This window comes from Scyliorhinus canicula, chromosome 7 (assembly GCF_902713615.1).
Source record: "Scyliorhinus canicula chromosome 7, sScyCan1.1, whole genome shotgun sequence".
NCBI lineage: Eukaryota > Metazoa > Chordata > Chondrichthyes > Carcharhiniformes > Scyliorhinidae > Scyliorhinus > Scyliorhinus canicula.
Window position 1 is genome coordinate 40645584 of NC_052152.1, and position 15817 is coordinate 40661400.

At 52.6% G+C, this 15817-nt stretch overlaps 1 protein-coding gene across 5 annotated transcripts in view; it reads right to left on the bottom strand.

Moving 5' to 3' along the window:
- Nucleotides 1–15817, bottom strand: part of cblb (Cbl proto-oncogene B, E3 ubiquitin protein ligase) — a 238651-nt gene that overhangs the window by 17504 nt on the left and 205330 nt on the right. For 3 of the 5 annotated variants that reach the window (XM_038801840.1, XM_038801836.1, XM_038801838.1), the window contains 2 exons: nucleotides 14894–15025; nucleotides 13468–13608 (listed from right to left, as the gene is read on the bottom strand). In XM_038801840.1, coding sequence (XP_038657768.1) covers nucleotides 13468–13608; nucleotides 14894–15025 — 273 coding nt within the window. The remainder of the gene's footprint in view (nucleotides 1–13467; nucleotides 13609–14893; nucleotides 15026–15817) is intronic. The other 2 variants (XM_038801837.1, XM_038801839.1) reach the window with 1 other exon arrangement.

Sequence of the window (15817 nt, forward strand, 5' to 3'; positions counted from 1 at the left end):
AGTGTGGGTCTGTACAGCAGATTTCAGCAGGGAGAGTGGGTCTGTGCAGCAGATTTCAGCAGGGAGAGTTGGTCTGTGCAGCAGATTTCAGCAGGGAGTGTGGGTATGTACAGCAGATTTCAGCAGGGAGAGTGGGTCTGTGCAGCAGATTTCAGCAGGGAGACTGGGTCTGTGCAGCAGATTTCAGCAGGGGGATGTGGTCTGTACAGCAGATTTCAGCAGGGAGAGTTGGTCTGTGCAGCAGATTTCAGCAGGGAGTGTGGGTGTGTACAGCAGATTTCAGCAGGGAGAGCGGGTCTGTACAGCAGATTTCAGCAGGGAGAGTTGAATGTGCAGCAGATTTCAGCAGGGAGAGTTGGTCTGTGCAGCAGATTTCAGCAGGGAGAGTTGGTCTGTGCAGCAGATTTCAGCAGGGAGAGTTGGTCTGTGCAGCAGATTTCAGCAGGGAGTGTGGGTCTGTACAGCAGATTTCAGCAGGGAGAGTGGATCTGTACAGCAGATTTCAGCAGGGAGAGTGGGTCTGTGCAGCAGATTTCAGCAGGGAGAGTTGGTCTGTGCAGCAGATTTCAGCAGGGAGTGTGGGTATGTACAGCAGATTTCAGCAGGGAGAGTGGGTCTGTGCAGCAGATTTCAGCAGGGAGACTGGGTCTGTGCAGCAGATTTCAGCAGGGGGATGTGGTCTGTACAGCAGATTTCAGCAGGGAGAGCGGATCTGTACAGCAGATTTCAGCAGGGAGTGTGGGTCTGTACAGCAGATTTCAGCAGGGAGAGTGGGTCTATACAGCAGATTTCAGCAGGGAGTGTGGGTATGTACAGCAGATTTCTGCAGGGGGAGTGGGTCTGTACAGCAGATTTCAGCAGGGGGAGTGAGTCTGTACAGCAGGGAGTGTGGGTCTGTACAGCAGATTTCAGCAGGGGGATGGGGTCTGTACAGCAGGGAGTGTGGGTCTGTACCGCAGATTTCAGCAGGGAGAATGGGACTGTGCAGCAGATTTCAGCAGGGAGAGCAGGTCTGTACAGCAGATTTCAGCAGGGAGTGTGGGTATGTACAGCAGATTTCTGCAGGGGGAGTGGGTCTGTACAGCAGATTTCAGCAGGGTGAGTCTGTACGGCAGATTTCAGCAGGGGGATGGGGTCTGTACAGCAGGGAGTGTGGGTCTGTACAGCAGATTTCAGCAGGGGGATGGGGTCTGTACAGCAGGGAGTGTGGGTCTGTACAGCAGATTTCAGCAGGGAGAGCGGGTCTGTACAGCAGATTTCAGCAGGGAGACTGGGTCTGTGCAGCAGATTTCAGCAGGGAGTGTGGATCTGTACAGCAGATTTCAGCAGGGAGTGTGGATCTGTACAGCAGATTTCAGCAGGGAGTGTGGGTCTGTACCGCAGATTTCAGCAGGGATAATGGGTCTGTGCAGCAGATTTCAGCAGGGAGTGTGGGTGTGTGCAGCAGATTTCAGCAGGGAGTGTGGGTCTGTACAGCAGATTTTTGCAGGGGGAGCGGGTTTGTACAGCAGATTTCAGCAGGGAGCGCGCGTCTGCACAGCAGTTTTCAGCAGGGGGAGGGGGTCTGTACAGCAGGGAGTGTGGGTCTGTACAGCAGATTTCAGCAGGGGGATGGGGTCTGTACAGCAGGGAGTGTGGGTCTGTACAGCAGATTTCAGCAGGGAGAATGGGTCTGTACAGCAGATTTCAGCAGGGAGAATGGGTCTGTACAGCAGATTTCAGCAGGGAGAATGGGTCTGTGCAGCAGATTTCAGCAGGGAGAGTTGGTCTGTGTAGCAGGTTACAGCAGGGAGAGTTGAATGTGCAATAGATTTCAGCAGGGAGAGCGGGTCTGTACAGCAGAGAGTGTGGGTCTGTGTAGCAGATTACAGCAGGGAGAGTTGGTCTGTGCAGCAGATTTCAGCAGGGAGAGCGGGTCTGTACAGCAGATTTCAGCAGGGAGAGTGGGTCTGTGCAGCAGATTTCAGCAGGGAGAGTGGGTCTGTGCAGCAGATTTCAGCAGGGAGAGTTGGTCTGTACAGCAGATTTCAGCAGGGAGATGGGGTCTGTACAGCAGATTTCAGCAGGGAGATGCGGTCTGTACAGCAGGGAGTGTGGATCTGTACAGCAGATTTCAGCAGGGAGTGTGGGTGTGTACAGCAGATTTCAGCAGGGAGAGTTGGTCTGTGCAGCAGATTTCAGCAGGGAGAGTTGGTCTGTGCAGCAGATTTCAGCAGGGAGTGTGGGTATGTACAGCAGATTTCAGCAGGGAGAGCGGATCTGTACAGCAGATTTCAGCAGGGAGAGTGGGTCTGTGCAGAGATTTCAGCAGGGAGAGTTGGTCTGTGCCGCAGATTTCAGCAGGGGGATGTGGTCTGTACAGCAGATTTCAGCAGGGAGAGCGGATCTGTACAGCAGATTTCAGCAGGGAGTGTGGGTCTGTACAGCAGATTTCAGCAGGGAGAGTGGGTCTATACAGCAGATTTCAGCAGGGAGTGTGGGTCTGTACAGCAGATTTCAGCAGGGAGTGTGGGTATGTACAGCAGATTTCTGCAGGGGGAGTGAGTCTGTACAGCAGGGAGTGTGGGTCTGTACAGCAGATTTCAGCAGGGGGATGGGGTCTGTACAGGAGGGAGTGTGGGTCTGTACCGCAGATTTCAGCAGGGAGAATGGGTCTGTGCAGCAGATTTCAGCAGGGAGAGCAGGTCTGTACAGCAGATTTCAGCAGGGAGTGTGGGTCTGTACAGCAGATTTCAGCAGGGAGTGTGGGTATGTACAGCAGATTTCAGCAGGGGGAGTGGGTCTGTACAGCAGATTTCAGCAGGGTGAGTGAGTCTGTACGGCAGATTTCAGCAGGGGGATGGGGTCTGTACAGCAGGGAGAATGGGTCTGTACAGCAGATTTCAGCAGGGAGTGTGGGTCTGTACAGCAGATTTCAGCAGGGAGAGCGGGTCTGTACAGCAGATTTCAGCAGGGAGAGTTGAATGTGCAACAGATTTCAGCAGGGAGAGCGGGTCTGTACAGCAGAGAGTGTGGGTCTGTGTAGCAGATTACAGCAGGGAGAGTTGGTCTGTGCAGCAGATTTCAGCAGGGAGAGCGGGTCTGTACAGCAGATTTCAGCAGGGAGAGTGGGTCTGTGCAGCAGATTTCAGCAGGGAGAGTGGGTCTGTGCAGCAGATTTCAGCAGGGAGAATGGGTCTGTACAGCAGATTTCAGCAGGGAGATGGGGTCTGTACAGCAGGGAGTGTGGATCTGTACAGCAGATTTCAGCAGAGAGTGTGGGTGTGTACAGCAGATTTCAGCAGGGAGAGCGGGTCTGTACAGCAGATTTCAGCAGGGAGAGTTGAATGTGCAGCAGATTTCAGCAGGGAGAGTTGGTCTGTGCAGCAGATTTCAGCAGGGAGAGTTGGTCTGTGCAGCAGATTTCAGCAGGGAGTGTGGGTATGTACAGCAGATTTCAGCAGGGAGAGCGGATCTGTACAGCAGATTTCAGCAGGGAGAGTGGGTCTGTGCAGCAGATTTCAGCAGGGAGAGTGGGTCTGTGCAGCAGATTTCAGCAGGGAGAGTTGGTCTGTGCCGCAGATTTCAGCAGGGGGATGTGGTCTGTACAGCAGATTTCAGCAGGGAGAGCGGATCTGTACAGCAGATTTCAGCAGGGAGTGTGGGTCTGTACAGCAGATTTCAGCAGGGAGAGTGGGTCTATACAGCAGATTTCAGCAGGGAGTGTGGGTCTGTACAGCAGATTTCAGCAGGGAGTGTGGGTATGTACAGCAGATTTCTGCAGGGGGAGTGGGTCTGTACAGCAGATTTCAGCAGGGGGAGTGAGTCTGTACAGCAGGGAGTGTGGGTCTGTACAGCAGATTTCAGCAGGGGGATGGGGTCTGTACAGCAGGGAGTGTGGGTCTGTACCGCAGATTTCAGCAGGGAGAATGGGTCTGTGCAGCAGATTTCAGCAGGGAGAGCAGGTCTGTACAGCAGATTTCAGCAGGGAGTGTGGGTCTGTACAGCAGATTTCAGCAGGGAGTGTGGGTATGTACAGCAGATTTCAGCAGGGAGCGCGCGTCTGCACAGCAGATTTCAGCAGGGGGAGGGGGTCTGTACAGCAGGGAGTGTGGGTCTTTACAGCAGATTTCTGCAGGGGGAGCGGGTTTGTACAGCAGATTTCAGCAGGGAGCGCGCGTCTGCACAGCAGATTTCAGCAGGGGGAGGGGGTCTGTACAGCAGGGAGTGTGGGTCTGTACAGCAGATTTCAGCAGGGGGATGGGGTCTGTACAGCAGGGAGTGTGGGTCTGTACAGCAGATTTCAGCAGGGGGATGGGGTCTGTACAGCAGATTTCAGCAGGGGGATGGGGTCTGTACAGCAGGGAGTGTGGGTCTGTACAGCAGATTTCAGCAGGGAGAATGGGTCTGTACAGCAGATTTCAGCAGGGAGAATGGGTCTGTACAGCAGATTTCAGCAGGGAGAATGGGTTTGTGCAGCAGATTTCAGCAGGGAGAGTTGGTCTGTGCAGCAGATTTCAGCAGGGAGAGTTGAATGTGCAGCAGATTTCAGCAGGGAGAGCGGGTCTGTACAGCAGAGGGTGTGGGTCTGTGCAGCAGATTTCAGCAGGGAGAGCGGGTCTGTGCAGCAGATTTCAGCAGGGAGAGTGGGTCTGTGCAGCAGATTTCAGCAGGGAGAGCGGGTCTGTGCAGCAGATTTCAGCAGGGAGAGCGGGTCTGTGCAGCAGATTTCAGCAGGGAGAGCGGGTCTGTGCAGCAGATTTCAGCAGGGAGAGCGGGTCTGTGCAGCAGATTTCAGCAGGGAGTGTGGGTCTGTGCAGCAGATTTCAGCAGGGAGTGTGGGTCTGTGCAGCAGATTTCAGCAGGGAGTGCGGGTCTGTGCAGCAGATTTCAGCAGGGAGAGCGGGGCAGTGCAGCAGATTTCAGCAGGGAGAGCGGGTCTGTGCAGCAGATTTCAGCAGGGAGAGCGGGTCTGTGCAGCAGATTTCAGCAGGGAGAGCGGGTCTGTGCAGCAGATTTCAGCAGGGAGAGCGGGTCTGTGCAGCAGATTTCAGCAGGGAGAGCGGGTCTGTGCAGCAGATTTCAGCAGGGAGTGTGGGTCTGTGCAGCAGATTTCAGCAGGGAGTGCGGGTCTGTGCAGCAGATTTCAGCAGGGAGTGCGGGTCTGTGCAGCAGATTTCAGCAGGGAGAGCGAGGCTGTGCAGCAGATTACAGCAGGGAGAGCGAGGCTGTGCAGCAGATTACAGCAGGGAGAGCGAGGCTGTGCAGCAGATTACAGCTGGGAGTGTGGGTCTGTGCAGCAGATTTCAGCAGGGAGAGCGAGGCTGTGCAGCAGATTACAGCAGGGAGAGCGAGGCTGTGCAGCAGATTACACCTGGGAGTGTGGGTCTGTACAGCAGATTTCAGCAGAGGCAGTGGGTCTGTACAGCAGATTTCAGCAGGGAGAATGGGTCTGTGCAGCAGATTTCAGCAGGGAGAGTTGGTCTGTGCAGCAGATTTCAGCAGGGAGAGTTGAATGTGCAACAGATTTCAGCAGGGAGAGCGGGTCTGTACAGCAGAGAGTGTGGGTCTGTGTAGCAGATTACAGCAGGGAGAGTTGGTCTGTGCAGCAGATTTCAGCAGGGAGAGCGGGTCTGTACAGCAGATTTCAGCAGGGAGAGTGGGTCTGTGCTGCAGATTTCAGCAGGGAGAGTGGGTCTGTGCAGCAGATTTCAGCAGGGAGAATGGGTCTGTGCAGCAGATTTCAGCAGGGAGATGGGGTCTGTACAGCAGGGAGTGTGGATCTGTACAGCAGATTTCAGCAGGGAGTGTGGGTGTGTACAGCAGATTTCAGCAGGGAGAGCGGGTCTGTACAGCAGATTTCAGCAGGGAGAGTTGAATGTGCAGCAGATTTCAGCAGGGAGAGTTGGTCTGTGCAGCAGATTTCAGCAGGGAGAGTTGGTCTGTGCAGCAGATTTCAGCAGGGAGAGCGGGTATGTACAGCAGATTTCAGCAGGGAGAGCGGATCTGTACAGCAGATTTCAGCAGGGAGAGTGGGTCTGTGCAGCAGATTTCAGCAGGGAGAGTGGGTCTGTGCAGCAGATTTCAGCAGGGAGAGTGGGTCTGTGCCGCAGATTTCAGCAGGGGGATGTGGTCTGTACAGCAGATTTCAGCAGGGAGAGCGGATCTGTACAGCAGATTTCAGCAGAGAGTGTGGGTCTGTACAGCAGATTTCAGCAGGGAGAGTGGGTCTATACAGCAGATTTCAGCAGGGAGTGTGGGTCTGTACAGCAGATTTCAGCAGGGAGTGTGGGTATGTACAGCAGATTTCTGCAGGGGGAGTGGGTCTGTACAGCAGATTTCAGCAGGGGGAGTGAGTCTGTACAGCAGGGAGTGTGGGTCTGTACAGCAGATTTCAGCAGGGGGATGGGGTCTGTACAGCAGGGAGTGTGGGTCTGTACCGCAGATTTCAGCAGGGAGAATGGGTCTGTGCAGCAGATTTCAGCAGGGAGAGCAGGTCTGTACAGCAGATTTCAGCAGGGAGAGCAGGTCTGTACAGCAGATTTCAGCAGGGAGTGTGGGTATGTACAGCAGATTTCTGCAGGGGGAGTGGGTCTGTACAGCAGATTTCAGCAGGGTGAGTGAGTCTGTACGGCAGATTTCAGCAGGGGGATGGGGTCTGTACAGCAGGGAGTGTGGGTCTGTACAGCAGATTTCAGCAGGGGGATGGGGTCTGTACAGCAGGGAGTGTGGGTCTGTACAGCAGATTTCAGCAGGGAGAGCGGGTCTGTACAGCAGATTTCAGCAGGGAGACTGGGTCTGTGCAGCAGATTTCAGCAGGGATAATGGGTCTGTGCAGCAGATTTCAGCAGGGAGTGTGGGTGTGTGCAGCAGATTTCAGCAGGGAGTGTGGGTCTGTACAGCAGATTTCTGCAGGGGGAGCGGGTTTGTACAGCAGATTTCAGCAGGGAGCGCGCGTCTGCACAGCAGATTTCAGCAGGGGGAGGGGGTCTGTACAGCAGGGAGTGTGGGTCTTTACAGCAGATTTCTGCAGGGGGAGCGGGTTTGTACAGCAGATTTCAGCAGGGAGCGCGCGTCTGCACAGCAGATTTCAGCAGGGGGAGGGGGTCTGTACAGCAGATTTCAGCAGGGGGATGGGGTCTGTACAGCAGGAGTGTGGGTCTGTACAGCAGATTTCAGCAGGGAGAATGGGTCTGTACAGCAGATTTCAGCAGGGAGAATGGGTCTGTACAGCAGATTTCAGCAGGGAGAATGGGTCTGTGCAGCAGATTTCAGCAGGGAGAATGGGTCTGTGCAGCAGATTTCAGCAGGGAGAATGGGTCTGTGCAGCAGATTTCAGCAGGGAGAGTTGGTCTGTGCAGCAGATTTCAGCAGGGAGAGTTGAATGTGCAGCAGATTTCAGCAGGGAGAGCGGGTCTGTACAGCAGAGAGTGTGGGTCTGTGTAGCAGATTACAGCAGGGAGAGTTGGTCTGTGCAGCAGATTTCAGCAGGGAGAGAGGGGCTGTGCAGCAGATTTCAGCAGGGAGAGCGGGTCTGTGCAGCAGATTTCAGCAGGGAGAGCGGGTCTGTGCAGCAGATTTCAGCAGGGAGAGCGGGTCTGTGCAGCAGATTTCAGCAGGGAGAGCGGGTCTGTGCAGCAGGGAGTGTGGATCTGTACAGCAGATTTCAGCAGGGAGTGTGGGTGTGTACAGCAGATTTCAGCAGGGAGAGCGGGTCTGTACAGCAGAGAGTGTGGGTCTGTGTAGCAGATTACAGCAGGGAGAGTTGGTCTGTGCAGCAGATTTCAGCAGGGAGAGCGGGTCTGTACAGCAGATTTCAGCAGGGAGAGTGGGTCTGTGCTGCAGATTTCAGCAGGGAGAGTGGGTCTGTGCAGCAGATTTCAGCAGGGAGAATGGGTCTGTGCAGCAGATTTCAGCAGGGAGATGGGGTCTGTACAGCAGGGAGTGTGGATCTGTACAGCAGATTTCAGCAGGGAGTGTGGGTGTGTACAGCAGATTTCAGCAGGGAGAGCGGGTCTGTACAGCAGATTTCAGCAGGGAGAGTTGAATGTGCAGCAGATTTCAGCAGGGAGAGTTGGTCTGTGCAGCAGATTTCAGCAGGGAGAGTTGGTCTGTGCAGCAGATTTCAGCAGGGAGAGTGGGTCTGTGCAGCAGATTTCAGCAGGGAGAGTGGGTCTGTGCCGCAGATTTCAGCAGGGGGATGTGGTCTGTACAGCAGATTTCAGCAGGGAGAGCGGATCTGTACAGCAGATTTCAGCAGAGAGTGTGGGTCTGTACAGCAGATTTCAGCAGGGAGAGTGGGTCTATACAGCAGATTTCAGCAGGGAGTGTGGGTCTGTACAGCAGATTTCAGCAGGGAGTGTGGGTATGTACAGCAGATTTCTGCAGGGGGAGTGGGTCTGTACAGCAGATTTCAGCAGGGGGAGTGAGTCTGTACAGCAGGGAGTGTGGGTCTGTACAGCAGATTTCAGCAGGGGGATGGGGTCTGTACAGCAGGGAGTGTGGGTCTGTACCGCAGATTTCAGCAGGGAGAATGGGTCTGTGCAGCAGATTTCAGCAGGGAGAGCAGGTCTGTACAGCAGATTTCAGCAGGGAGAGCAGGTCTGTACAGCAGATTTCAGCAGGGAGTGTGGGTATGTACAGCAGATTTCTGCAGGGGGAGTGGGTCTGTACAGCAGATTTCAGCAGGGTGAGTGAGTCTGTACGGCAGATTTCAGCAGGGGGATGGGGTCTGTACAGCAGGGAGTGTGGGTCTGTACAGCAGATTTCAGCAGGGGGATGGGGTCTGTACAGCAGGGAGTGTGGGTCTGTACAGCAGATTTCAGCAGGGAGAGCGGGTCTGTACAGCAGATTTCAGCAGGGAGACTGGGTCTGTGCAGCAGATTTCAGCAGGGATAATGGGTCTGTGCAGCAGATTTCAGCAGGGAGTGTGGGTGTGTGCAGCAGATTTCAGCAGGGAGTGTGGGTCTGTACAGCAGATTTCTGCAGGGGGAGCGGGTTTGTACAGCAGATTTCAGCAGGGAGCGCGCGTCTGCACAGCAGATTTCAGCAGGGGGAGGGGGTCTGTACAGCAGGGAGTGTGGGTCTTTACAGCAGATTTCTGCAGGGGGAGCGGGTTTGTACAGCAGATTTCAGCAGGGAGCGCGCGTCTGCACAGCAGATTTCAGCAGGGGGAGGGGGTCTGTACAGCAGATTTCAGCAGGGGGATGGGGTCTGTACAGCAGGAGTGTGGGTCTGTACAGCAGATTTCAGCAGGGAGAATGGGTCTGTACAGCAGATTTCAGCAGGGAGAATGGGTCTGTACAGCAGATTTCAGCAGGGAGAATGGGTCTGTGCAGCAGATTTCAGCAGGGAGAATGGGTCTGTACAGCAGATTTCAGCAGGGAGAATGGGTCTGTGCAGCAGATTTCAGCAGGGAGAGTTGGTCTGTGCAGCAGATTTCAGCAGGGAGAGTTGAATGTGCAGCAGATTTCAGCAGGGAGAGCGGGTCTGTACAGCAGAGAGTGTGGGTCTGTGTAGCAGATTACAGCAGGGAGAGTTGGTCTGTGCAGCAGATTTCAGCAGGGAGAGAGGGGCTGTGCAGCAGATTTCAGCAGGGAGAGCGGGTCTGTGCAGCAGATTTCAGCAGGGAGAGCGGGTCTGTGCAGCAGATTTCAGCAGGGAGAGCGGGTCTGTGCAGCAGATTTCAGCAGGGAGAGCGGGTCTGTGCAGCAGGGAGTGTGGATCTGTACAGCAGATTTCAGCAGGGAGTGTGGGTGTGTACAGCAGATTTCAGCAGGGAGAGCGGGTCTGTACAGCAGATTTCAGCAGGGAGAGTTGAATGTGCAGCAGATTTCAGCAGGGAGAGTTGGTCTGTGCAGCAGATTTCAGCAGGGAGAGTTGGTCTGTGCAGCAGATTTCAGCAGGGAGAGCGGATCTGTACAGCAGATTTCAGCAGGGAGAGTGGGTCTGTGCAGCAGATTTCAGCAGGGAGAGTGGGTCTGTGCAGCAGATTTCAGCAGGGAGAGTTGGTCTGTGCCGCAGATTTCAGCAGGGGGATGTGGTCTGTACAGCAGATTTCAGCAGGGAGAGCGGATCTGTACAGCAGATTTCAGCAGGGAGTGTGGGTCTGTACAGCAGATTTCAGCAGGGAGAGTGGGTCTATACAGCAGATTTCAGCAGGGAGTGTGGGTCTGTACAGCAGATTTCAGCAGGGAGTGTGGGTATGTACAGCAGATTTCTGCAGGGGGAGTGGGTCTGTACAGCAGATTTCAGCAGGGGGAGTGAGTCTGTACAGCAGGGAGTGTGGGTCTGTACAGCAGATTTCAGCAGGGGGATGGGGTCTGTACAGCAGGGAGTGTGGGTCTGTACCGCAGATTTCAGCAGGGAGAATGGGTCTGTGCAGCAGATTTCAGCAGGGAGAGCAGGTCTGTACAGCAGATTTCAGCAGGGAGTGTGGGTCTGTATAGCAGATTTCAGCAGGGAGTGTGGGTATGTACAGCAGATTTCTGCAGGGGGAGTGGGTCTGTACAGCAGATTTCAGCAGGGTGAGTGAGTCTGTACGGCAGATTTCAGCAGGGGGATGGGGTCTGTACAGCAGGGAGTGTGGGTCTGTACAGCAGATTTCAGCAGGGAGAGCGGGTCTGTACAGCAGATTTCAGCAGGGAGAGCGGGTCTGTGCAGCAGATTTCAGCAGGGAGTGTGGATCTGTACAGCAGATTTCAGCAGGGAGTGTGGGTGTGTACAGCAGATTTCAGCAGGGATAATGGGTCTGTGCAGCAGATTTCAGCAGGGAGTGTGGGTGTGTGCAGCAGATTTCAGCAGGGAGTGTGGGTCTGTACAGCAGATTTCTGCAGGGGGAGCGGGTTTGTACAGCAGATTTCAGCAGGGAGCGCGCGTCTGCACAGCAGATTTCAGCAGGGGGAGGGGGTCTGTACAGCAGGGAGTGTGGGTCTTTACAGCAGATTTCTGCAGGGGGAGCGGGTTTGTACAGCAGATTTCAGCAGGGAGCGCGCGTCTGCACAGCAGATTTCAGCAGGGGGAGGGGGTCTGTACAGCAGGGAGTGTGGGTCTGTACAGCAGATTTCAGCAGGGGGATGGGGTCTGTACAGCAGGGAGTGTGGGTCTGTACAGCAGATTTCAGCAGGGAGAATGGGTCTGTACAGCAGATTTCAGCAGGGAGAATGGGTCTGTACAGCAGATTTCAGCAGGGAGAATGGGTCTGTGCAGCAGATTTCAGCAGGGAGAATGGGTCTGTACAGCAGATTTCAGCAGGGAGAATGGGTCTGTGCAGCAGATTTCAGCAGGGAGAGTTGGTCTGTGCAGCAGATTTCAGCAGGGAGAGTTGAATGTGCAGCAGATTTCAGCAGAGAGAGTGGGTCTGTACAGCAGAGAGTGTGGGTCTGTGTAGCAGATTACAGCAGGGAGAGTTGGTCTGTGCAGCAGATTTCAGCAGGGAGAGAGGGGCTGTGCAGCAGATTTCAGCAGGGAGAGCGGGTCTGTGCAGCAGATTTCAGCAGGGAGAGCGGGTCTGTGCAGCAGATTTCAGCAGGGAGAGCGGGTCTGTGCAGCAGATTTCAGCAGGGAGAGCGGGTCTGTGCAGCAGATTTCAGCAGGGAGAGCGGGTCTGTGCAGCAGATTTCAGCAGGGAGAGCGGGTCTGTGCAGCAGATTTCAGCAGGGAGTGTGGGTCTGTGCAGCAGATTTCAGCAGGGAGTGTGGGTCTGTGCAGCAGATTTCAGCAGGGAGTGCGGGTCTGTGCAGCAGATTACAGCAGGGAGAGCGGGGCAGTGCAGCAGATTTCAGCAGGGAATGTGGGTCTGTGCAGCAGATTACAGCAGGGAGAGCGAGGCTGTGCAGCAGATTACAGCAGGGAGAGCGAGGCTGTGCAGCAGATTACAGCTGGGAGTGTGGGTCTGTGCAGCAGGTTTCAGCAGGGAGAGCGAGGCTGTGCAGCAGATTACAGCAGGGAGAGCGAGGCTGTGCAGCAGATTACAGCAGGGAGAGCGAGGCTGTGCAGCAGATTACAGCTGGGAGTGTGGGTCTGTGCAGCAGATTTCAGCAGGGAGAGCGAGGCTGTGCAGCAGATTACAGCAGGGAGAGCGAGGCTGTGCAGCAGATTACAGCTGGGAGTGTGGGTCTGTACAGCAGATTTCAGCAGAGGCAGTGGGTCTGTACAGCAGATTTCAGCAGGGAGAGCGGGTCTGTACAGCAGATTTGTGGGAGTACAGTGGGTCTGTGCAGCAGATTTCAGCAGGGAGAGCGGGTCTGTGCAGCAGATTTCAGCAGAGGCAGCGGGTCTGTACAGCAGATTTCAGCAGCGAGAGTGGGTCTGTACAGCAGGGAGTGTGGGTCTGAACAGCAGATTTGTGGAAGTACAGTGGGTCTGTACAGCAGATTTCAGCAGGGAGAGCGGGTCTGTACAGCAGATTTGTGGGAGTACAGTGGGTCTGTACGGCAGATTTCAGCAGGCAGGCTGAGGTGCAAATGTGAGACTTCAGCAAGAAGAACCAGCTGTAAATAGTGAAATTTTAGAGGGGGAAGCGGGGCTTTAAATAAAGCATGTTCACTAGAATCCAAGTGGATGCACCGTGAAATTGTTCCTTTCATTGCCGTGGTATTGAAAAAGGTTCGGAACCACTGATTAGGGTATAATTAAAGCGGTACCAGTTAACATAACTGGCTTCCAAATGCGGACACAAATTGATGATGAAATATAAAGACAAAATGCAACATTTAAAAATGGCGACTGAATTATATATGTGCTCTAGTCCAATTATCCCCAACACTTTCAATTATTTCGTGCCTGATGATTGCACATGATGTTCACTCCCTCTGTGTTAACACCATATATTAAAATAATTTTAAGAGGACTAAACAAACTGCACAACTTGAAGAACTTTCTTCAATCTTTTTTAAAAATTCCTCCTTCAAAAAAAAATCTTTTTTCTTTTCCTTTTTTATATTCCTTACAAATTCCCCAGGAACTTCAGACTTCTTGAAAAAAAAAATTCTAGGATGTGGAACATCTCCACTACATCGCACCCTGGCTTCGGGCCTGCCGCCTCATCCTCAGTTTGGCTCCGCCCCCCGCTGCTCCAAATGCCGCGCGCCGTGAGCCCGATGCCTCAGCTCCAGCTGCCCGACACTCGCGTGGGGTTCCTCGCCGGTTCTCAAACCGACCCAGCTTGATGCCCGGGACGGCCCCAAAAGCCGACGAAAATCCGGTGGGGGAGGGAGAAGAGAGAAAACAGGGAAACCCCGAAAGCGCTGTAGACCGTGACCACTGGCGGGAGCTCCTTTCAATGCGGCCGACACGCTCGCAAACGCCACCGGAAGTCAACTTGAAGAACTTAATATTAAAAAACCCTGATTGCTGGTAACTGTTATATGACTCAATAAACTAACAATATACCCTGAACGTTCTCGGTATATTTAGACAACCACATTCAGGAGCTCACCTTTACTCCATATACACAATCCAATCAGAACCCACAGAAAGTTGGATTACCTGCACTGAAGTGGAACGGGTCATGGCCAGACGTGGGTCTGCTGCCTGAGCCGGACGATCTGGGCAGATCAGGGAGGCTGACCCGTACAGGCGGTGGGGGTGGAGGCAACGAGGGTGGAAGGTTGTCAAATGCATTACCTGCTGGCAAAAAAACAAAACAAATTAAGCCAAACCTGGGTTCTCACTGACATACAAACCTGAACAACTTAAAAGGCCTCATGTGACAGCCGACACAACAAAGTTTTTAAATTAATAATAACCTCAAATTCAAAAGGATTCCCACAAATCTGCAAAGGGCAAAATTGGAGGTGAGCAGTTAACAGTCAGCACAGTTTTCAACAAAACACAGGTGTTCAATTTGCACAGTGAGCCAAAGTAAGTGGCTCCTTACAGCTAACATTTGTGGAGGTGAAAGCTTTAATCTGATCTTGGAACTGATAGGAGATGCATACAAGTTCGCTATAACCTTTCAAAAAATATTTTCTTTAAACCTTGTATTTTTTCCCACAGACTGTGTAAGCTCTTTCACCAAGATTCTTTATTGTGAGCAACAATTACCAGTATCACTATTATGGCAAGACAGCAAAACATTCACCTGCAGCCAGGACTATAAGGCCATAAGATATAGGAGCAGAGTTATGGCCCATCGGGTCTGCTCTGCCATTTGATCACGGCTGATGTGTTTCTTATACCCATTCTCCTGCCTTCTTTCCGAAAAGATATGGGTGGGATTGTCTAATTCTGAGACCAGTGTCGACGCCAATGTAGAATTTGTGGACTTTCATGACATCAAAACGATGTTCGAACCTGGATTGATTTAGCAACTGTGGAGGGGCTAGCACCAGCGCCACGTGGAACACAACTGGTTCCAATGCAAAACGGTGCGGTATTCGCCTGGTCCATGACTGATACACGGGAGGATGACAAAATACACATTACACTCCCCACACACACACTCACCACAGCCAACAAGATGGCACTGGTTGCGCTGGGCCAGAAGGCACCTAGGGGGTGGCCTGGGGAGGGAAACACCAATACCACCCGTGTTCACAGTGAGTTGGTAGCAGCGTGTGCAGCTGCATGGCTGCCAGCTGCAGCAATGGTGTTCTGTGCCCGTCCACTCCGATCTCGCAGCCCACCTCCTGGCCACCCTCCGGCTTTGGCAGAAGTCCTCCAGCCAGCGGCACAACCATCAGCAAACTATGGGTTCAGAGACTGAGCCAAATAAGTCTCAAGAGAAAGAGTTTCAATAGAACGAGAAATTGTTTCTGGGACATTTACTAAATAGAATGGTTCATTCAATAACATTAAAATAGCCAACAATCTGATTTTACTGCCTGCATTACATGCTGAAAATAAGTATGTAGCTGTAATCAAAGTAATGATATTAAGCCCTTATTTGTATACGGTCATCTAAACCATGTACCTGGAGGAACTAGAAGGTCATAATCGGAGGGTGTTCTATTCAGAGAGGAGCAACTGGGATTTTGGTTGTCTCTTGCTGGAAGTCGAGCTGGTGGTATGGGAGCTGGAACAATTGGCATCTCAAAAATATCATCTGAAAATACCAGAAATATATTTACCTCACTTACAGAAACATTCAGTGCAACCTGCCATTTTATATTAACTTCCATCCCTCATTTCCTAAAGGTTCAGCATTTTATTGGGCTATAGTTCTATAGATGGTGGCAGCTCCCGAGTGACCATTCCTTATGCAGGAGCCTACAAAGTGAGTGCAAGCAGAATATTCAGCCTTAGAAAAATACCATTGTTAAGCTTACTTATATCGTCAGACATCCAACTCAATGCACGTTTTGTACAGAAATCGAGAGTCAGAATGTTGGTTGATTTTCTTACACTCTAGCCCAAAGTTAGCAGCGTCAATTGTAACATCTCAACTATTGCTCTGGCTGAAATTTCCAACACTATAGTCAGGAAACAGAATGCAATTTAAATAGCTTTGTGTCACACTGTCACATCACATATGCATTTTTAAAGAGTAATATTTAATGTTTTGAAGAACAGTGGAAGAGTCCATCCTGTTTATCCCCTTATTTTCCCCTTTCTTTTATTTGTGCCGTTAATTTTTGATCAATGGGTGATTTATGGACATGTCTTTTTAAGGCAAGCAGCCTGTACCTTTAATTCAAGCGGAAGAATCCAGAAGGCTGTGCTGGTTTAAACTGGAGTTGCAGACTGGTTGACACCAGTGAGAGAGATGGGTTGGGACGTGGTTCGATTTATTTGGCCGGTGGCCAATGAATTGGTCCAAAAGGCTGTGCTCTGCCCAGTAGCAGGTGCTGATTGGATTTGAGCCTTCTGGAATGCTTTTCAGAGTCCCACGGGTTCA